The sequence below is a fragment of the Neophocaena asiaeorientalis genome, unplaced genomic scaffold (assembly GCF_003031525.2).
Source record: "Neophocaena asiaeorientalis asiaeorientalis breed wild unplaced genomic scaffold, Neophocaena_asiaeorientalis_V1.1 scaffold251, whole genome shotgun sequence".
NCBI classification, from domain to species: domain Eukaryota; kingdom Metazoa; phylum Chordata; class Mammalia; order Artiodactyla; family Phocoenidae; genus Neophocaena; species Neophocaena asiaeorientalis.
Genome location: NW_020173377.1, coordinates 861,071 through 882,023, shown reverse-complemented (window position 1 = coordinate 882,023; position 20,953 = coordinate 861,071). Strand labels below are relative to the sequence as shown.

Below are 20,953 nucleotides of genomic sequence, written 5' to 3'. Positions count from 1 at the left end.
TGGGCTGCCCTGGCCCCTTCCCGTCTCTCTGGACAGTGTGAAAAGGAGGCCCAGCATCTCTCACAGGGTTGCTTGAGGCTGTGGGAGAGAGGCCATGCATCATGCCTGTCATGCTTATGGGAGGTGGGTAGAAGTACCCAGAGGCATCCCTATCTGACTTCAGTGGATGGTGTGGAATGTGGCTACTGGCCAGCTCTGTGTCTTTCTGGAAACCGGTCCCAGGGACCCCTGGGACCCTTGACATCACTGTCCCAGGAATTGCTGTGGCAACTTTAGTCATGCTACCCACTGTTTGCAACATGCAAGGACAGGCCCAAGCTGGATGCTTACTCAGAGTGGCCACTGCTATGGGATGGAGGAGCAGGGCTAGGCGAGGTTGAAGGCTTGGGGCTCCATGGGACCTCTCCCCACTTTGGGGTGGGCCTACCATATAGAAGGCTGACCTGCAGGGGCACGCTAATTTCACAGCAGGTTCTCCTGAGGCCCAGAATTACAATGGGTCTTCCTGGGGAGGGTCACCCTGCAGGGGTCACTCCCACAACAGGGAGACCTGGTACCAGAGCTGCATCTATGAGCAGTCTCTTTTGGCTCACCTCAGCCCTAGGAGGGGACATGTGGCCCTTGGGCAGGGAGTCTGGGAGTGATGACAGGGTGAGAGGCCCTCACAGGGGGCCCTGAGTGTGGGCTTTGTACCAGGATAGAGACATCTCTGCCATAGGGGGGCTTGGAAAAGAAGCTCTCTTTGAGCTGCCTCAGCATGGAGCCCCCCAGTATTAAAGCTCTTCCAGCACTGAGTGTTCCCCCCTCCCATGGAGGCCCCAGTCAGAAATGGAGTCCAATCTGGTCGAGGTGGCATGGGGTGGGGACTGCTCCATCAGAACATGGAGGCACCAATCTTGGTTTATGCAGGCTGTGCCAGTGTTGTATCCTAGGTTGTCTATGTGGTTTTGGCAGAGCTGAACTCTGCATTCTTATGGCGAGTAAATGGGCAAGAGGGAGTGGGGCATCCCCAGCTGCTCCTCCCTGAGGGGTAAGGATAGCAGACAGTGGGATCTGGAAAGACCAGCAAGGATGAGTAAAATCTTCCAGTGCCTCTCGCTTTGAGCAGACCTGACATTTGAAAATCATTTTACAGAAGGGTTTCATAAATTTAGTTATGTAGATTATGAACTCCTGTAAACCATGGGTGTTCTATAGCTAAAATTGACAACAAAACAAAACAAAACCAAAAACACCACCAACAACAAGAATGATTGAACCCTTATGTGTAATAGATATATTTTTCTGTGTTTAAATTTTTTTCTTCCTTAATGTTTTCACTTTAAATGTTTGTCCAGTAGGCAAGAGAATAGCTGAATAAGATGCAAACATTGGTGGGAAGGCTTGAAAATTGTCATTTGAACAGTGCTGAACAATTTCGGGTGTGTGTAAGTGATACTATACATGTTTTAAGTGGAATTTCATATTGTATAAGTTAAGTGAGCCTGAACATTTCTAACATACAGGAACCAGTTTTAAGCCAAACCACAGCGAAGATGGGATTAAATGTGTCTATTTCTTGGGTCTGGCCCCAAACCTTCCAGGTCCAAAGAAGAGACTCACTCTTCCACATGCCAGCTCCCCCCCACTGCCAGTCTCTGAGTTCACTGAATTGGGCTCTGGTTTGCAGGTCTAGGGACACACCATCTTAGGTCTCAGGATGTCCTGAGAAACCTCAGGGCCTGGCCAAATCTTAATCAGTGTTGAAGTATGGCCAATCCACACTTAACCAGAGAGGTGACACAATGTTCCCAAATCTTGACAAATGTCCAGTCCAGATCAGGTCCAGGTTGGGAAGATGCCCAGAGTGAGGTAGGGGGGTGTGTGTGTGTGTGTGTGTGTGTGTGTGTGCGCGCGCGTGTGCGTGCTGTGGCGAGGGCGGGGGTAGGGTGGGGTGGGCGGTCGAGCGGGAAGGTCTAGAGACCCAAGAAAGTGAGCAAGGACGACCTCTGGCGGCCAGGCCCTTGGATTGTCTCCTCTTTTAAACTTGTAATTTACAACGGCTGCTCAGGGCTGAGGGTCCTGAGAGGGCCAGGCTGCGTCACACCCTCTCATGTCACAAATGGGGAAACTGAGGTCCACAGAGCAGGGTTATTTTTCCCGAGGTCACGCAGCGAATCAGGGCAAGAACTGAGAATAGAACCCAGGCCTCTCCACTCCAAGGGTGTGATTCCGAGTGACTAGTGTTCTTTTAAATCGACGCCTGTTTTAAGCGCGTTCGGAAGAGCGAACTACTTAAAGAATTCCCGAAGGGTGAATAATTGGCTTTTAATGGGGTACTGAGAGAAAAGCCGGCCTCGCGGGCGCTTGAAGAGGACTCAATCACAACGAGCCACAATTATCCCAAAGTGAACGCTTTAAGCATCTCCACTTCCGGGATCCTTAAAGCGTTCGCTTCGGGTTATTCATGGCCCCGCCCTCATGGCATCTTGGGAAATGTAGTCCCACTTTCCTCCAGACACAAGGAAGAGGGCGTCTTGGAACTGCATTTCCCAGAAGACTGTGCTCGCCGTCGCGTTAGCCCGGCTACGGGTCGGTGGGGCGAACCTCTCATCCTGGACTTTTTAATTTCTCAGGGGTAATGAGTGACGGTGGACAGAGGCCTTTGGCGGCGCCGTCTGTACACTGCCTGGCCTGGGGGCGCTGGACGCAGAGACCATGGAGCCGGCCATACAGCTCTCCTTCCAGTCGGGGGGCAAAAAGCCGAGGCGCCGCGTCTCCTTTAACCGCGGTGGGCGGGGCGAGGCGAAGCGACCCGCGTTGCTATTGGCGGCGGTTGGGGGCGCGGAAACTGAACGGGACGCAACTGCAGCCGCTGCTTCTTCGGGCTCCTCTGGCGCCTTGGACGCCCCTGGCCCCGCCATGGCCGCACCCTGCCTGGTGAGTTCCTGCCAGCTGCGGCCGCCCGGGCTTTAGTCTCCCCGCCTAGCCGGACGGAGGGTTCCAAGCCGGTCTTCTCTGGCCCCAGTTTACTGTCTGTGCAGGGGGCACTTGAGTACGGGCACCTGGTGAACGCCTCCTGCGAGCCAGGCTCTGTTCGGGCTAATGGGGCTAAGAAACCAGCCTCTGCCCCCAGGATTTGCATCTCCCCCTAGCGGGGGAGACACTTGTATGTCCCGACTGGAGGTGTGACCTGCGGCCAGCGCCGGGCCTCTCTGGCTTCTGTCTCCTTATCCTGAGCAGTGGATGGCTGAATGGGGGTTTGTTGAGGGTGCACCCTGTTCCGACGTGTGGGAACAGCAGGCCCCCGGGATGCCCGGGACGGCCCAGGCCTGCAGTGTGACCTGGGCCAGACTGCCCTCTCTGAGTCCCAGGTTCTTCGTGAGGCCAGAGGGGAGCACTCCAAAGCCCCTCTTTTTGAGAGGTTGTTTTAAACCTGAACCTGCCTGGTCCTCTGGCTGGGTTGAAAGTCAAGGACGCTGGGTGGTGGCCTGTTGGCTTCCTTGGTTGTCTGGGCATGTGAGCAGAGGGCTCAGACTAGGAACTAGGCCTTTTGATCTCTAGTGGTGTTTGACCCCCCACCCCAATATATAAACCACCTTTGGGGAAGATGAGGAGCCAACAAGCCTGTGGGATTGGAAGAGAGGGTGTTGGGAGATTTCAGGCGTCCCCTGGTTAGGGGCGGATCTGAACTTGCCTCTAGAGGGTGCACTGTTTTACCCTTATTCTTCCAACAAGTTCAGGTGGAGCAGTTTCTGCTCAGTTCTCTGCCCTCCTCCAGCTGCCATTCCTTCTCTTGTTGAAAGGAGGACTCAGGCTGGTGTGTTGGGGGGTGGAGCTGGGCAAGGGGCCACGGGAGCCTTTGTTCTGGTTACAGCTCCCTGCAGTCCTTGTTCTGCCCCAAGGCTGTTTTTTCCTCAAGAGGAGGCTTTGCTGGGCTCCCTGGTGCCCCCAAAATGCTTCTTTGAGGTTTAAGATATTTGGGGTAGGGGGAGATGTCTGCATGGCTGGACTATAACTCTTCAACATGAATTGCTGTTGGATGGAGAGAATCTCTGGAATATTATCTCCATGTCTTCCTAAGCTACTGCTTCTCTGATGTTGGGTGGAGTGGAGGTGGTCGTAAAGCCACTGGGGGCTTATTCAGGGCTGACCTTTGGGTTCACTGGCCGGTCCGCAGTGGGACTGAAGGTATAGGATCTGATTCCTGAGATGGGGGTGCTGAAAGTCCCCATTTTCTCTTGGGTCTTTCGAAAAATAACTTTATTGAGATATTATTCACATACCATAAAATTTACCCTTTTGAAGTGTAAAATTTAGTGGTTTTTAGTACACTCACAATATTGTGTAACCATCACTGTCTATTTCCAGAACATTTTTGTCACCCCAAAGAGAAACCCATACCCATTAAGCAGTTGCTCCCCTTCTTCGTGACTGCCCCCCCTCGGCCGCCCCCGCCCAGTCCCTGTCAACCACTAATCTATTTTCTATCTTTATAGATTTGCCTATTCTGGACATTTCATATAAATGGAATCAGACAAAATGTGGCCTTTGGTGTCTGGCTTTTTTCACTTAGCATAATGTTTTCAAGGTTTATCTGTGTTGTAGCATGTGTCAGTAGTTCATTCCTTTTTATGACTGAATAATATTCTGTTGTGTGGATATACCACATTTTGTTTATCCATTTATCTGTTGATGAACATTAAGGTTTGTCCACTTTTGGGCCATTATGAATAATCCTGCTATGAACATTTGTGTACAAGTTTTTGTGTGAAAATGCTTTCAACTCTTATGGGTATTTACCTACAATTGCTGGATCATTTGATAACTCTGTGCTTAACTTTTTGCAGAACTACCAAATTGCTTTCTACAGTGACTGGTTTTTGTTTTTATTTTTAAACAGTGTTTTCTATTCTGGCTGTTTTACATTTTATGTGATTTTAGGATGAGCTTGTCAATTTCTGCAAAAAAAAGGCATCTGAGATTTTGAAAGGGATTCTATTCACTCTGTAGATCTATTTGAGGAGTATTTCATCTTAACAATATTAAGTTTTCCAAACTATGAACATGGGATGTCTTTCCATTTATCTAGGTCTTTCTATACTTCTTTCAATGATGTTTTTTAGTTCTCATATGTCTTGCACTTCTTTTGTTAAGTTATTCCTAAGTATTTTGTTCTTTTTTATGTATCATAAATGGAATTGTTATCATACTTTTATTTTTCACATTGTTCATTGTTGGTGTACTTGATTTTTGTATATTGATTTTGTATCCTGTAAGCTTGCTGAACTTGTTAGTTCTAATAGATTTTTTAGTGATTCCTTAGGATTTTCTATATACAAGATCATGCCTTGAGCTTTTTTTTTTTTTTTTCTGTACGCGGGCCTCTCACTGTTGTGGCCTCTCCCGTTGCAGAGCACAGGCTCCGGACGCGCAGGCTCAGCAGCCATGGCTCATGGGCCCAGCCGCTCCGCAGCATGTGGGATCTTCCCGGACTGGGGCACAAACCCGTGTCCCCTGCATTGGCAGGCGGACTCTCAACCACTGCGCCACCAGGGAAGCCCATGCCTTGAGCATTTTTAAATGCTGCTGGCTGTTATAGGAAGAGTCTTGGCCCTGGGGAAGCCCCTTCCTCATCTAGGCTTCACATATTTGACCCTGGCTATCCCTCAGGAGGACCCCTCGCTGGAGAGGCATTTTAAGGGCCACCGGGATGCAGTTACCTGTGTGGACTTCAGTCTCAACACGAAGCAGCTGGGTAAGAAGAGGCATCTTATTCTAGGCACTAGGTTATGAGCTGAGAAGGTCACGTTTCTACCTGGGAGGTGTGGCGTGGGGGGAGCGGGGCACAGCGAGGACCCAGGTGCTTTGTGTAGACCTACCTCCTGCTTCAGCCGGCCTGCTCTCTGGGCGCTAGGCTTTATGAGCTCCATTCTGCATGTGGAGTGTGAGGCTCGGAAAGGTTGGGGGCCTTGCTAAGGTCACACAGCCTTTGAGGTTAGGACCCGGTTCTGGGCTTTTCCGTGCACACCCCATCCACCTCTCAGGCCTGGCCTGCAGAATGAGCCCTAAACAGTGGCTTTTTCCTTGGGTCTTTATTGATTCTGTTGTCCACAGTACCATGGGCACACCTCCTTGTTGAAGACGCCCACCACTGAGAAGGATGGGGGGCAGAGCTGGGTGCTCCCCTCCCCCCACTGCCCTTATGCTGCAGCCGAGTGCTCCCTCCTTGGCCACCTGGGGGTTCATACACAGCTGTCACGGCTGCAGCTTTCTTGTTTCTATGGATGAGGCTCCCCCTTCATCCAATGGTCAAGGTCCCCTGCCAGAAGCTGCTGGTCTCGTGATATATGCTGGAGATGAAGAGGAAACAAGTCATTTTTGGTCTGTTCTGGGGACCTCCACTAGGCTTCTGATGGGTCCTCTTAATGGTAAAATGGCCACTGGATTGAGCTGGCTCCCCAGTTTTGCGAGGACTTGCTCTCTCGAGCCGCAGAGTGTGTCTGTGGGGAGACCCGGGACCCTCGGTTACAGCCCAGGTCTGGTTGCTGTGTGGGCCCGCTGCCTGGAGTGGTGACAGGCCCTAGGCTCTCCGAACTCCTGCTCAGCAGTCACTGGAGGTGTGGCCTGTCCCCATGGAGAAGGCAGAGCTGGGCTGTCCCTGCTGCCCGCACCCCACCCCCCGCCCGTCTCCAGCATCCTGGTGGAGGCTCCAGGCCTGCTTGAGCCGAGCGTCATGGCATCTGCTCTCTCCTCAGCCAGTGGCTCCATGGACTCATGCCTCATGGTGTGGCACATGAAACCCCAGTCACGTGCCTACCGCTTCGCCGGCCACAAGGACACCGTCACCTGTGTGAACTTCTCCCCTTCGGGACACCTGCTTGCCTCAGGCTCCCGTGACAAGACTGTCCGCATCTGGGTACCCAACGTGTGAGTTAAAGACTTGGAGGGGCTTGTCTGAGTCTGGGCCCTAGTGCTGGACTGGTCACAGTGGCACATCTGCCCCACTTCCGAGGAGGTTAACATCAGAAGCTGGGGCTTCAGTCGGGGCCCTCCCCTCAGGGCCAATAGGGAGATCCTGGGCTGACCTCAGCCATCCTGGAAGGGATCCCACCTGACGCTGCCTGCACGTGGGTGAGGCTCTGGCTTCCCTTTTTGGGGACTGAGGCACTCAAGCCTGGATTTACTTTGGGAGGGTTCTGAGTGGTGGGGAGGGCTTCGATGTGCCCTTCTGTTGCTCTTATGGGTTTATGGGTTTCCTGACTCTGGATACCCATCCCTGCAGCAAAGGCGAGTCAACCGTGTTTCGTGCACACACGGCCACAGTGAGGAGCATCCATTTCTGCAGCGATGGCCAGTCCTTCGTGACAGCCTCCGACGACAAGACAGTCAAGGTGTGGTCAACTCATCGCCAGAAATTCCTGTTCTCCCTGAGCCAGCACATCAACTGGGTCCGCTGTGCCAAGTGAGTAGTGTCCTACCTGGAGACTGCTGGAGGGACCCCGGGGGTTGGAGGGCACAGAGGAGTTGCCAGGTGCTAGCACCATGACCTTGGATGAGTTACTTAGCCACTCTTTATCTTCCTGAACCTCAACTTCCTTATGTGTGAAAAAGAACAATAATAGTTCTCACATTGTAAGTTGTCCAAGCTTCCCTGAGCTAATGCACGACAAGTAAGTTAGTCCGTTGTCAGCCACGACTGACCCCTGACGTCTGTGCTGTTGCAGCCCAAGGTGAGTCATCAGGGGCCACTTATTAGCAATAGCAACAACAACAAGATAACGTCAGTACCACCACTAGACGCTTTCTTCTAACTCCTCATGGCAGTCCCGCAAGTAGGTGGCATTGTTGCCATTTTGCAGATGAAGAAACTGAGGCTCAGAATAGTGTAGTATCTTGCCGTGGGGCACATTGGGAGTAAGTGGCAGAGCTGGGGTTGGAAGCCGAGTGTCTGGCACTAAGGCTTGCCTACTCTCCTCTGAGGACGTTCTGCTCCTCAGAGGTTGATTTTGCTTCAGAGCTGCCAGATGGGGGCCCAGGCTTCTGAGAGGGGTTGGTCTGGAAGCCGGTTCTCCCTTTGGTGTGGGGGCCAGTGCCGTGGGGATGGGGGCCAGCTGATTCAAAGCACCTTTCAAGGTCTAAGAATTGCGGACACAGCTGTGCCTGCTTCTAGCTTATTCTGTTCCTTTCAACAGAGATCTCACGTGTCGAATCTCTGTGCTCTGGAGGAAGAGGATGGGGTGTCTGGGGACACTGGGAAACCATGGGAGTCAGAGGTTGGGAACTGTTGAGCTGTGTTCTTCTGGGGACCCCATGAAGTTACTTGTTCTCCAGGGCCCTCGTTCCTCTGTCCTGGGAGGTCCCTGATTACTCTTGAGAGGCCCTCACCATTGGGCTCCTGAGAATAGGAGGGGCCCCGCCAGCAAACAAGTGTTGAACTCACACCAGGCCTTTGGTGGTGGGTCCCCAGAACCTCCACTCCTTTTTTGTTAGCAGGTTGGTTTTGCGGACCCATTCTCAGAGTTAGATGTGGATTCAGGGCACTTGGGAACAGGATAATGATGCCAAGTACCAGCAGTCAGCACGCATGTTGCCATGTGCAGTGCTGGGGGCCTCGTGTGCGACGCTATTGCCTACCTGCTTACCAGGAGGTAGGCACCCTTCTGACCCATCTTGCAGAGAGAAAGGCATTTGCCCAGGATCACTCAGGGTCAGAGCAGGGCATGTGGCCCAGGTGGGTTCCTGAGGTCAGGTGGTGGGCAGCTCAGGAAGGGTGACTGTGGAAGATGGTGTGTGGTGCCCGTGATGTCTGTTGACTGGTGATGTGACTTGTGCCCCGCCTGGTTCAGGTTCTCCCCGGATGGGCGGCTCATTGTGTCTGCCAGTGACGACAAGACTGTCAAGGTGTGGGACAAGACCAGCCGGGAGTGTGTCCACTCGTACTGTGAGCACGGCAGGTGAGTCCCCAGACCCTGTCCTCCACTTGTAGGCACTCGAGAAAAGCATAGACCTGGGCTCGAAGAAGCCCTAGTGGCCTCCAGTGGCGGCACTTGGGGCCCACCGCCATGTCTCTGCTGCTCCCTGGCTCTGTATCTTTTCGCTTGTGGGTGGAAGTTTCTGCCTCATCCCCATCCCCACAAACAGTAAGAGTGCTTAACCTCAAGGCACGAAACTCTTTTTGAACATCTTTATTGGAGTATAATTGCTTTACAATGGTGTCTTAGTTTCTGCTTTATAACAAAGTGAGTCAACTACACATATATCCCCATATCTCCTCACTCTTGCCTCTCCCTCCCGCCGTCCCTCCCTATCCCTCCCCTCTAGGTGGTCACAAAGCCCCCAGCTGATGTCCCTGTGCTATGCAGCTGCTTCCCACTAGCTAGCTGTTTTACATTTGGTAGTGTATATATGTCCATGCCACTCTCTCACTTTGTCCCAACTTTCCCTTCCCCCTCCCCGTGTCCTCCAGGCCCTTCTCTATGTCTGTGTTTTAGAGAAAAACAAATACCGTATGCTAACACATATATATGGAATCTAAAAAAAAGAAAAATGTTTATGAAGAACCTAGGGGCAGGATAGGAATAAAGATAAAGGTAAAGGCATGAAACTCTCAAGGCCTCTCTTTTCCCTTCACTTTCTAGTTCTCAAAATTGTGACACGTCTGTCTAAAGAAGTTGAACCCAGACCCCCAAAAGGATGTTCTCCTTGGTGATGACTTTATAAATGAAAGGCTAATCAGGTTCTTGTAGTGGATGGTGGCTGTTCATATCATGCTGCATCACTGAGAGGGATGAGCCTGCATTTGAGCAGGGACCCACCCAATCTGGGTTCCTAGATGAACCTCAGCGTCTGCCCCTTGTTAGGCTGGGAGCCCCAGGTAAGGGTCCCTCCTGAGGGCTGGCCACGATACCAGCCTGGGTGTCACATATGAGTATATCGAGGGCTCTTGGCTTGTCTTCTAGAAATAGGTGAGCCAGTGGTTCTGGGACCCTGCTGGCCCTTGACGTCTGGGCCTCAGGTGGCCCTGCCTCCTGCTCTGGTAGGGGCACCAGCTCTAACTGAAAGCACCCGAGCAGCTGGCTGACCTTTGGTCTGAAGTCCACTTTCTCTGCTCGCATTTAGAAGTTGGTGCTGAGACTTGCTCCCTGGTAAGTGCCCCTCAGGTCACCGCTAGCCTCTGTTCTCACCCTCTCCTTCTTGTTCTCCCTTGGCCGCCTGGTAAAGATACAGGGCAATAGGGAGGTATTCTGGGCTGAGGGAAGAGTGTGAGCAGGTGTGTGGGGATGGGGATGTGCTGGATGTTTGGGGGTCTGTTCTGAGCCGGGGCAGACCTCCTACAGCATGCGGTGGCCCCCTTTCCAGCTTTGTCACCTACGTGGACTTCCACCCCAGTGGCACGTGCATCGCCGCCGCCGGCATGGACAACACGGTGAAGGTGTGGGACGTGCGGACTCACCGGCTCTTGCAGCACTATCAGTGTGAGTGTCCCCGAGCGGCTGCAGTGGGACTGTGCCACGCCGGGTGTCCGGCTCTTGGCTGCGGGGCTTAAGTGGGCCTGAGGACAGCTGTGGCTGGCTTGGGGTTAGGGGGGAGTCCTGGGTCTGTTGGGATCTTCAGGGGTGGGTAGTCTGTGGCGTGGCTGTCCTGGAACCTTGGCCCGGAGATAGAGCGTGGTGCTAACTGGCATCCACCAGCCCTTTGGTGCCCACTTACGAGGTGGCAGAACCTCATGCACACTGTGGTCCAGATGGGGGCTCTCAGTGGGGCTCTGGCCAGGGCTCCTCTTTAGGGGCACTTCTCAGGGGCTGCCGATGCCACTCACCTCCCCCTGTAATGGAGGCTCTGTCCTCCAGGGCCAAGGTGACAGCCCTGGAGGTGGTGAAGGAGACAGGTCTGTCAAAAGAGGTCAGTGTTGGTGGGACCTTGGCCACCTCTGGTTCCACAGTGTCCTCCACAGATGTGGAGCCATGAGCCATATGGAGGGTCGACTTGGTAGGGGGCCAGGCTTGGAAGCCAGCCCTGGTGCTGTGCCCCCTTATTTATATATATATTTAATTATAGCCCTTGGAAGGCAGGGCAGCGGGCTGTCTACGTGGGCTGGTATTGGGCTGCAGGAGGGAGGTGGGAGTGGGGGCAGATTTGGGTGAGCTTACGATGAGAGAGCTGAAGGTACTGGGATATGGAACTGGCCTCAGAGCAGGTATGACTGGGCAGAGTCCTAAGTCACCCCAGTTGTGGGGATGGGGCCCAGGGAAGGGAGCCAGTGAGGGAGTCACCATCAACTGGGAGTTGTGCAAGGGGCAGAATGGGTGGGCAGGCCTGGGGGCTCAGGGCAGAGACCAGGGAGAGTCAGAGCTGGCATTGTTTAAAGAACTGCGGTTGTTGACTTGAGATTAAGTTTCAAGTCCATGGGCTCACTTCCAAAATTCACACCTGAAAATGGGAAGGACATATCTGGAGAAAAGTGTGGGGCGTGGGGTTCAGAGCTCTTCCCTTAACACCCCCCACAAGCCCTTCCAATTCTCAGATGTTTGAGGCCAGGACTTTCTTGGGGTAACTGAAGGAACAGATCTTCCAAGAAGGGGGAGTGGATCCTGGTCTTGAAAAGCACATGGTGGAGGGTGGCTCTGCACCCAGCTTCAGCATTTTTAGCAGTGTGACTTTGGGCAGGTTACTTGACTTCTCTGGGCCCCTGGCACAATGATAAGGCCTGTTTCTTAGGTGGTGTTGGGAGGGTGATGAGTTGGTCCATGACAAGAACTTACAGAGTGCCTCACACAAAACAGGAACCAGGCACAGTGTTAGTGACAATGACAGTGATGCTGAGTCTCAGTCAGGAGGTCTGGTCTCCCAGCAAGGTGGGCCCAGTTGGTCCAGGCTTGCAGTACTGTACACCACCACTAGGTGGCAGGGGCCAGCCATGAGAATGGTTCTTTTCTCAACAGGGAGTCCTGGGGTTTGTCACTGATGCTGTTTCAGACAGAGGCTTCCTGAACAGAGCCCCAGCAGGGTCTGCCCTCTACTTGGAGACCATGCCTCTCTCTCCTCTCCTTCACACTCAGAGGCCTTTCTCCTCCTGCTCTGGGCCAGGCCTGAGTTGGAGACTGGGTACATCTGGATAGCTGACTGGGCGGAAGGTGGGAGGTGCAGAGGAGTGCTGGGCAGGAAGGCCACCTCTGAGTGTGGGGTCAGGAGGGAGGACTTGGACAGGGAGAGACAGGAAGGGAGGTGATGAGGCAGAGCAGTAGTTAGGAGTACGGGCTCTGTTTCCTGTCTGTGAAGGGCTGGTGGTAGCCAGCCTTATGGGGTTTGTGAGGATCTGATGGGAGAATCCACATGAGAATTACAATACACTACTGGGTACGTGGTTTGTACCACATATATCTTGATACTGGTGAAGAGAATCTCCAGGTGACCCTGGGAGAGTCCAGACCCACCTGTGATGGATCAGGAACCTAGGTCTGGTGTTGGCGACGTGCAGCAACAAGTACCTGTGGGGGAGGGCCTTGAATGCCATGCTCTAGCCCAGGGTCCCAAAGATGCAGCCTGGCTGGAAGTGCTGGGACAGGTGAAAGGGTGAGGGGCATCTGAGAGGACAGCAGTGCTGAGAGCCTGCTTGGGTAGGAAGCCATGTGCCTAGGTGACTGGTGGGTGGGCTGTCAATGCCCGATGTCGGGTGAGAGCTGGGCATCAGAGTGGGGCAGGGGTCAGGCCCATGGGGTGGGTTTTGGAGACTGAATAGAGGCAGAAGCTGATGCTATGGGGTGGAGGGGCCAGCTGGGCCTAGGGCTCTGGGGTGTGAGAAGGCCACACCCTGCATCCCTGTGATTGAGGGGCTGTGGAAGAAAAAGGTCCACAAGCAGCCAGAGTGAGCAGGGGGAGCCCGCTTAGAAAACCGTGATGGAGGGCTGAGGAGAGCAGAGCCAGGGGACTGAAGGAAAGCAGGGTCTCCTAAAGAGGGTGGTCAGGGGCGGCATGATGCAGAGCAGTTGAGAGTGGAGGGTGCTGGGGAGAGATTCCTGGGGGAGCAGGCTTGGCAGTGGGTGGCGGTGGGAGATCAGTGACTGGCAGGGCCCAGGGGTGGGGGTGGACTCGGATAGCATCAGAGGTCAAGTCCTGAGGGGACCTGAGGTGCATGAGGCTGACAGGCTGCACAGTGAGATTTCAGTCTGTTTTTGCTGCTGTCCTTTCCTCTTGTGATAGAGCCACTCAGCGAGCCTGCAGCATCTTATTCCTAAGCCACCCCTAATAGAGACCAGAGGCTTCAGGGGGCCTGGAGTATCCCATAAATAACCCGGTTCCCTCTGAGCTCCCTGCCCAATGCATGGCACACGGTGGGTATTCACAAGGCAGCAGACTCATCCCACCACCTCTGGGCTCAGCCTCCGGGGCTCAAGGAGAGCCTGGCAGGTCTGAGCTCCTTGGTTGGGGGGGACAGCCCTCACCCTGTTTGCTGGGGAGGGACCTGGTCAGGTGTGCTCAGCAGCTCCCCTAGAGAGCTCCGTGGCAGAACCTTCTACCTGAGAGACCCTCCTAGCCCCTGAGTAGCAGCTGTCCCCCCACCCAGAAGAGGTGCCGGGGGATCTCTTGGGAAGCTGATTGCCCAAGTAGGGCTCCCAGCCCCCCAGTAGCAGGCACGTGAGCTGTTTTCTATCCCTGACCCCTAGGACACCCAGGCGGAAGTGTTTAAGGACAGTGACATCCAGTGTCTTTCCTGATTGGGCTTTGGGCGCATAAGGCTGTTGGGCTCTTCTGAGAGAAATTGTTTCATGATACTGCAAACGTGTGGCCAGCAAGCGCAGCCAGCCTGTGGCCAGCCGCCATGATCTTGCTCCGTGGAGGGCACTTCCAGTCCCATTTTGGGTTGTTGGAATCACTCTGGGCTACAGCAGGCAGCTGGCACCATTTGTCTCAGGCGAGGAGTTTCTTGCTCTGGCCTATCACTGCAGGGAGCAGTTCTGATTTCCCAATTCAGCAAGGAGTTGGTGGGGCACTGGAGCCCCGGGAGTGCCAGTCCGCACGGAGGTGGGTTAGGCTCCGTATGCTCTGAGCCCACACTAAGACTGTTGAGACATCTGAGCAGCAGCAGCTCTGTCCCGGATCCCTTAATGTGCTTTGCCGTTTCCAAGCACGTGTGGGTTCATTATCCAGGGACAGGCCTGAGTGGTCAGCAGGGCAGGGCTACTCCCCATTTCACAGATGGGGTGTTTGAGGCTTGCCCAGGTCACGCAGCTGGGAGGCTATAGGTTCCTCTCACCGTGTTGATTCTAGTCATTTACTTGCCTGAGGCCCCCGAGAGGGCTTGGCTTGGCTCTCTCCAGAAACTCCAGTTAGAGCTCAGAGTCCCAGCTTCTTTGTCCACTGGTCCTTAGCACGTCCCTGGACCCCCTCTCTACCCCAGACATGGTCACGGAGGGTTTTAAAGCCGCTGTGCAACCAGCAGGGCAGGCCTGCACCCTTTTTGGTGTTTGGAGACTGAAAGGGTTGATCAGGAGGCAGTGTACCGTCCCACCTCCTCTGGCCAACTCAGCAGCTCTCACCCACCATCCCTGAGCGGGTGTTCCTACGACATTCGCGAGATGACTGTTTGGAGTGTCCTTTGCTGCTGGTGTCAGAGCACCTTCACTGTGTGAACCCATAGCCTCTTGTGAGCCCACAGCCACTGTGTCACTAGTAATGCCAGTTGTGCGTTTTGAGAGGCCACCCTGGCAGAGCAAGCCGAGCCCCTTGTGGTGGGCATGTGGTGGGGCTCGGCGCTGGCGTGGCCTGCCCCAGAAGGAGACCTCCTGCTTGGGCACCTTGGGCACCTGTGGGTCTCTGTGGGCCCCATGGCCAGTTTGGAACCCATTGGGCAGTGGGCCAGATTTGCTGAGGGTTCTACAAGCAGAGCTGTGCGGGCAGCTTGTGGATAGCCAGGTCTCTCCTTAGGCCACCTGCTGCCCGCAGGCTGTGGCCCGTTCCCAGTACTTGGGGGCAGGGTCTGCAGTGGCCTCAGTCCCACCCTCCCTGGCATCCTGGTGACCTATAGAACATTGACGCTGGTACATCTCTGACCCTGAGCTGGAGTCCCTTCTTTGGGGTCGTGGTGGGGGTGGGGTGTAGCCCACATCGTGCCCAAATGGCAGCCTGCCATCAGCTGTCACCCATGTCTGCCATGGAGCTAGGCAGAGGACCTACAATTTTGAGCTTGGTGAAAAGTGGATTGTCTGTGTGCCGTCACTGCTCAGGGCTTCGTGATGGGCGGCTCACCCCCTCGTGGGGCAGCCGGGCCTCCGTGGGAGACTGTCACGCAGGGCTGATTCTATGAGGCCTCCCTGGTACAGCCCCACCCTCAGCAGAGCCAGAGAGGCTGCTCCAGGCTGGTGGGGCCGGTGGGTGAGGCAGGAGAGCGAGTGGGGAAAGGTGGGGCTGGCACATTCCCGAAAGCCTGGCTTGCCAGGCTGAGCCCTGTTTTGGAGTAAGTGGTTCCAGATATTTCTACCCCAGCCAAGAGGCCTTAGCTATTTCTGCCATTAATAGTGGAGCAGGGCCTTGGGCACCCCTCCCTGGGTCGGTTGGGGGGATGGGCGGCGGTTCCCTCCCTTGGGTGGGCTTGACCAGGTGGGAGAACCTGGCTGGTAACCACGCCCTGCCCCTGCCGCCCTGCTGGTGCTGGGCAAGCCCTGTGTTTCCTGAGCTTGCCTCCCCCGATCCACATCCACGCTGCTGCTGGCTGTCCCCTGCCAGCTTTGTCTCGGGGAGGGGCTGGGGGGTGTTCATACCAGCACAGGCTGCCAGGAGCTACAGAAGCAAGAATAGCGCGCCCTTCTCCAGGCTCCGTGAGGCAGATGCGCCAGGAGCAGCATCTAAGGAGGCCCAAGGGGAGATTGGGGCGTGGTGAGATAGATGGAGGGCAGCTGCCTCTCAAAGCTGTCCTACTGTGGGCTGAGGGGTCAGGGGTGGGCGGGACTCCTCAGGGGGATCTCGCAGTGTTTGTGCCCCTCTCCCACCCCCACTCACCACAGCTGTGAACCAGCATTCTGGCGAGCACAGCCAGCCCCTCAGGAGCACACACTAGCTCGCAGCCTATAGAAGCACAGCCTGAAGTACCTGCAGAGCCTGGGTCTCCTTCTCCCCAGGCGTGACACACTCGTTTGGGGGGAGGGAAGGCTTCACTTTTTATCATTTGCTCAGTTGTATAATCATAGTGACTATATTCTAATGCTGAAGAAATATTTTCTGGAAGTATGTAGAGTAATAATTAAAAGTCCCCCTATTCCTGTCCTCCCCAGAGAGCACCCCTGCTCTGTGTCTGGAGCTTCTGTCCACACCTTCCTCTGGGTCTGCACACGTGGGTGTGCCCCCCACACGTGGGGAGTCACGGGCACACCCTGTGCGCCACTAACGTTCTTTCTGCTGCTGCTTGTGGCTGGTGCCTGTTCAGTTCTGCTGGGGTCGGCTCTGGCTTTTTTTCTGTCCTTTCCATGCCCCCATTTCTGGTAAACACTGAGGGTGCCGCCCCCTGCCTCATGGCCCTGAGTGTGGGAGAGCGTCTGGCCGTGGGGCTCTGGACTCCACCTCCAGGAGCTGGCTCTGGAGACCCCATCAGCCCTGCTCCAGGCCGTCTCTTGGAGTTCCTGGTGCTGAGAGAGTGTTTAGACCTAAAGATCGTATTATGTAAAGCCCTAGTGTCTCCCCTAAGTATCTTGGGAACGTGAATCCACACTCCCCGACACGTCTGCACGTCGGCTGACCTGGTGTCTGGGGGGCTCCGTGTACCTCTGTCAGCTCTACTGAGGGCCGTTTCATGGTGGGTGTGTTTACTGGTCCAGCAGTGGTTCCTGCAGTCTCACGGTGCCAGGATGAGGGGTTGATTTTAGAATTTGCCTTTATGTTTGTGGCAGTTCTGACTTGGCAGGGTCATGGTTATCCTAGCCCCTGTGGTTTTGCTCACGAGGCCTGTGTTAATGGGTACAAAGGCACCTGGGTCTTCCTCAGCAGCTACTCTACGTTGATGTCCCCATGTGGCCTGCCTGGTCCAGTTCACCTACTGACCAACTGCTTTTTGAGTCCTGCTCAGTGTCAGGCACTGAGCCAGGAGCCAAGGACCCAACACAGCCCCCTGCCTGATGGAGCACATCGTCTCATGGGGGACCCAGCCGGGAACCAAATAGCTGCACATAAATGTAAAAACCCTGCTGTGAAGAGACTCACGGTGCTTCCGGAGGGACCAAACAAGGGGGTGACCCTGATGGCGAGGTCAGGGGAGACTTCCCTGAGGGGGTGACTGAGCAGTGAGTGAGCTGCAGGGTCTGGGGAAGAGGCGGGCAAGAGTCTTCCCGGCCCAGGGAGAACAAGGGGTGGGAAGGTCCCACAGCCAGGGAGCTGACAGGGCTGGTGTGGCCAGATCTTGGAGAGCGAGGGACACCAGCATGGATGGTGGGGCTTGGGCTGGAGCAGTGGGGAAGAATCGTGGATGGGCTTGAGCTGTCGAGTGGGTTAAATGACAGGACCTGGAGTAGCATGGGCTGCCTGGGGTAGCAGAAAGGGACATCAGGGCTCACTCTGTACAGAGGCCTCAGGCTTCACCTGGCAGCATGCCTACAACACCCTAACTTGTGGGTGCTGTGCCACAGAAGGAGAAACGGGCTCAGTGTGTGAAGATGCTCGCTCAGGGTCCCGGGGTGGGTCAGTCAGGAGGCTGGGATTGGAACCCGGGCCTAACTGGCTCCTGAGAGCGGGTCTTAAGCTGTTTTCTTGCCTGCTCCCATGCCCATCCTTTCCCCCAGGGCAGGGGCATCATATTGGCATTTCCAGGGGTTTTCTTTTCGATTCGGTTTCCCTGACGTAGCAGCATGTGAGACAGATTGAGCGTTATGTTTGAGCACTCTGTTCGGCTCTAGCTTGACTGCTTGGTGAGGAGGGAGAGGCGGAGGAATAGCTTGATCTCCCTGGCCTTGCCACACGTGCTCCCGCCTGCCCTGCGTCTCCCGCTGCCTGCCCTCATCTCTGGATGAGTCTCCTCCTGTCCTTTGTTTGTGCTGCTCTCCTGGGAGGTCCTTGTGGGGCTCTTCATAGCGGCTCTGGGCAATGGCCACCCCGGCCCAGACCTGTGCCGAGCCTTCTGGCCTGTCTTCTGGCTTCGTGGGCCTCCCAGCCCATCTGAGTGACGTCCTTCCTCCAGTGCACAGTGCGGCGGTGAACGCCCTCTCCTTCCACCCGTCGGGAAACTACTTGGTCACGGCCTCCAGTGACTCAACCCTGAAGATCCTGGACCTCATGGAGGGCCGGCTGCTCTACACGCTCCATGGACATCAGGTGAGGGCATCAGCCTGGGCTGAGTAGCATGGAGTGGGGTGGAGGCGCTGTCTTGAGGTGGCCCTTCCCTTGGAGCCCGATGGAGGGGTTCTGTGGTCCCCTCGCAGACTGCACATTGGGATGAGGTGCAGAAGCAGGTTTCCCACCCACAAGACCTGTGACCTCTGGCAGAAGTGCTGGGCCTGGTGCTGCAGCTGAGAAGGGAGTACAGGGGTTCAGTTGGGTAGGGGGTCGGAACGGAGGCCTCTGGACATGGTTGACAGACTTTTCCCAGGGGCTGAATGGAATCTGTCCCCAGTGACCTCAGGCATCACTTGGTCCAGCAGTTGAGTAGAGCCCTGGAACTCATGCCCTGAATTGCCATCAGGCCTTCTGGGGCCCTTTGGAGGCAGAAACAACAGGTGTCTTGCAGAGGCGGGTGTGAAGGAGGGAAATCTCCCCGCACATTCATTGGGGAATTCCTAGAATTGAATCGAGGGAGAGAGGCCTTCTCTCTGAGCATCTTTCACCAACACATCCAGTGCCCTGGCCCCCTATGTGGGCAGTAGCTGGGCACGGGGCCCAGTGGGCGGTGGGCTGCTTGCGGTTCTCCCCTACAGCCGGCCTGGGTGTGGCTGAGCTGTCTCCTGCTGGGGCGTGGTCGCCACACCCAAGTGGGTCACGGGTGCAGAGACCAGAGCATTTCAGTTTGTCCACTTCTCCACCCATGAGCAGGGGAAGATGGGATGGAGAGTGGGGACAGGCTCTTGAGGGCTGAGGGAGGCCCTGGGCTGCTCATGTCTCTTGGGCCAGCAGCTAGGTGTGAGGCGTCTAGCCCAGGGCTCTCTGGATCCCACTGCCATCTGAGTCAGAGCACAAGGGGCCTTGGCCATGGCTTGGAGTGGGGGCATGGGCCTTTTCTTCTGCTTCCTTGGGACCTGGAGGCCGCTTACCCTCAGCCTATGGTGACCCCTGGTCCTCTGTCAGAGAAATGTCTGGTGTGCAGGACCAGCAGGCCTGTTCCCCTGGTGTCGACACATCTAGGTGCCATGTATGGCCATTGCACTGGCGTGATCGCTGCTCCTATTGTCAGCCTGTGGGGGCGCCACCTTTGTTAGCCCTTTGGCAAGTAGTTACTTAGATTCACACGTAACCAGTTTCGGATCTTATAACCCGGAGGGCGTTTGAAAACCACATGAACGCTGCTACCTCTCCTGCTCTCACGAAAACGAAGGAAAAGCAATGCACAGAAACACTGTGCAGGCAGGTGCATACCAAGTGATTGCCGAGCACTTTCTCCTTTCTTGTGGACATTCTTTAGACAGCTGACTCACCTCTCAGCTTGAGAAGGCTTGAATGCGGCATCTAAAAGGCCATTCCTGTGTTTGGGCCCAGCATCAGCACATATGGGAAACCTGTGGACATTGTTCTCCCGGAGAAGTGAGACAGGGGCCAAGAGAAACCGCGCAGTTGCCTATCTGCTGTTGAACCTGGAACTATGGGAGACAGGATGAGGGACAGCAGTGGTTTGGGGGTGTGGAGAACGGGAAATGGCTTCAGAAATCACTTCTTCCTCAGGGCACCAAACTCACAGTGCCCAGAGGAAGGGGGAAGAAGGAGAAGTGAGCTCACCTCTGTTCATCTTGCCGTCCGTTTGTCCATTCATCATCCGCTTCCCAGCTCACCAGGCTGGGCGCCAGGGGTATGAAATGGATGTCGTGGTCCCACCCCCTGGGGCTCATGGCCTGGGAAGCAGGGGACTCTCTGGGGACATCAGCAGAGCCGAGGTGGCATGAGATGTGTTAGGAAACCAGGAGAGGCAGGTTGAGTCTTGGGTGGTACTTGGAGGGTTGGGTGAAGCAGGGTAGGCTTCTCCCCGCTCAGATGAAAGTGGGAGTTGGAGTGTGAGGCTCACATTTGTTTCTGTTCCAACCCCCCAAAGTCCCTATCAAATACAGAAACTTAGCATTGGTGTGCCATGGGTCTTAGGGGCTCTTCTTCCTGGAGTACCCATAACACAGCCCCACTGTGGGGTGCAGGGTGTGGGAGCCCCAGGGCCTGGCTTCCTCGGGGTTCCGCAGACCGATTCTGGGAGGAAGGAGCTGGCCAGAGCCCCATGCTAGCTTTAACCCCTCTCCTCTTCCTGGAGAGCTGATCTCTCCCTTTCTCCTCCTCCTCTTTCTCAAGACCTATAGTGAGACCACCATGCACTCACCGGTGGCAGCTCAGTGCTGGGTTCTCCAGCGGGCCACGTGGGCAGACCTGGCCCACTTCCTTTGCCCTCTCTGCCTCCAGGGCGCTTTCTTTTGGGCACAGAGTCTCGAAGAGTCTGGTCTCTGGGCTGATGTCGGAAGGCAAGTACGTGGTGTGTGTGTGTGAGGGGAGCTGCAAAACCGAGCCCCCCCTCTGTGCCCCAGTCTGCCAGGGTTTGCTGTGTCTCCTTGTTGGGTCTGACTCTGCCCTTGGGTTTGGGGCGATTCAAAGTCAGCTAAGGGTGGCTTCCTAAGGAAGGAGAGTGCAGTTGAGCAGCCTTGATTCGGGCAGTTGTTAAAATCAGTCCGCCAGCTGGACCAGATACCTAGTGTGGGCGGGCATCTGGGCCGGGAGCGGGAGCAGCTTTGCTCTCCCCGAGGGGACAAATCTGTGGAAGTTGGGCCTGTGTTGTCACTGGGAGGCAGTGTGCTCCGAAAATGTCCCT

The 20,953-nt window shown here is 55.3% G+C and overlaps 1 protein-coding gene across 1 annotated transcript in view; it reads left to right on the top strand.

Moving 5' to 3' along the window:
• The first annotated feature begins 2,524 nt into the window (after window positions 1-2,524).
• The window catches only part of POC1A (POC1 centriolar protein A), a 73,120-nt gene continuing 54,691 nt past the window's right edge, over window positions 2,525-20,953 (top strand). The window contains exons 1-7 of the mRNA XM_024746405.1: window positions 2,525-2,919; window positions 5,653-5,737; window positions 6,738-6,909; window positions 7,265-7,444; window positions 8,829-8,936; window positions 10,342-10,457; window positions 18,143-18,276. Coding sequence (XP_024602173.1) covers window positions 2,698-2,919; window positions 5,653-5,737; window positions 6,738-6,909; window positions 7,265-7,444; window positions 8,829-8,936; window positions 10,342-10,457; window positions 18,143-18,276 — 1,017 coding nt within the window. The 5' untranslated portion in view covers window positions 2,525-2,697. The remainder of the gene's footprint in view (window positions 2,920-5,652; window positions 5,738-6,737; window positions 6,910-7,264; window positions 7,445-8,828; window positions 8,937-10,341; window positions 10,458-18,142; window positions 18,277-20,953) is intronic.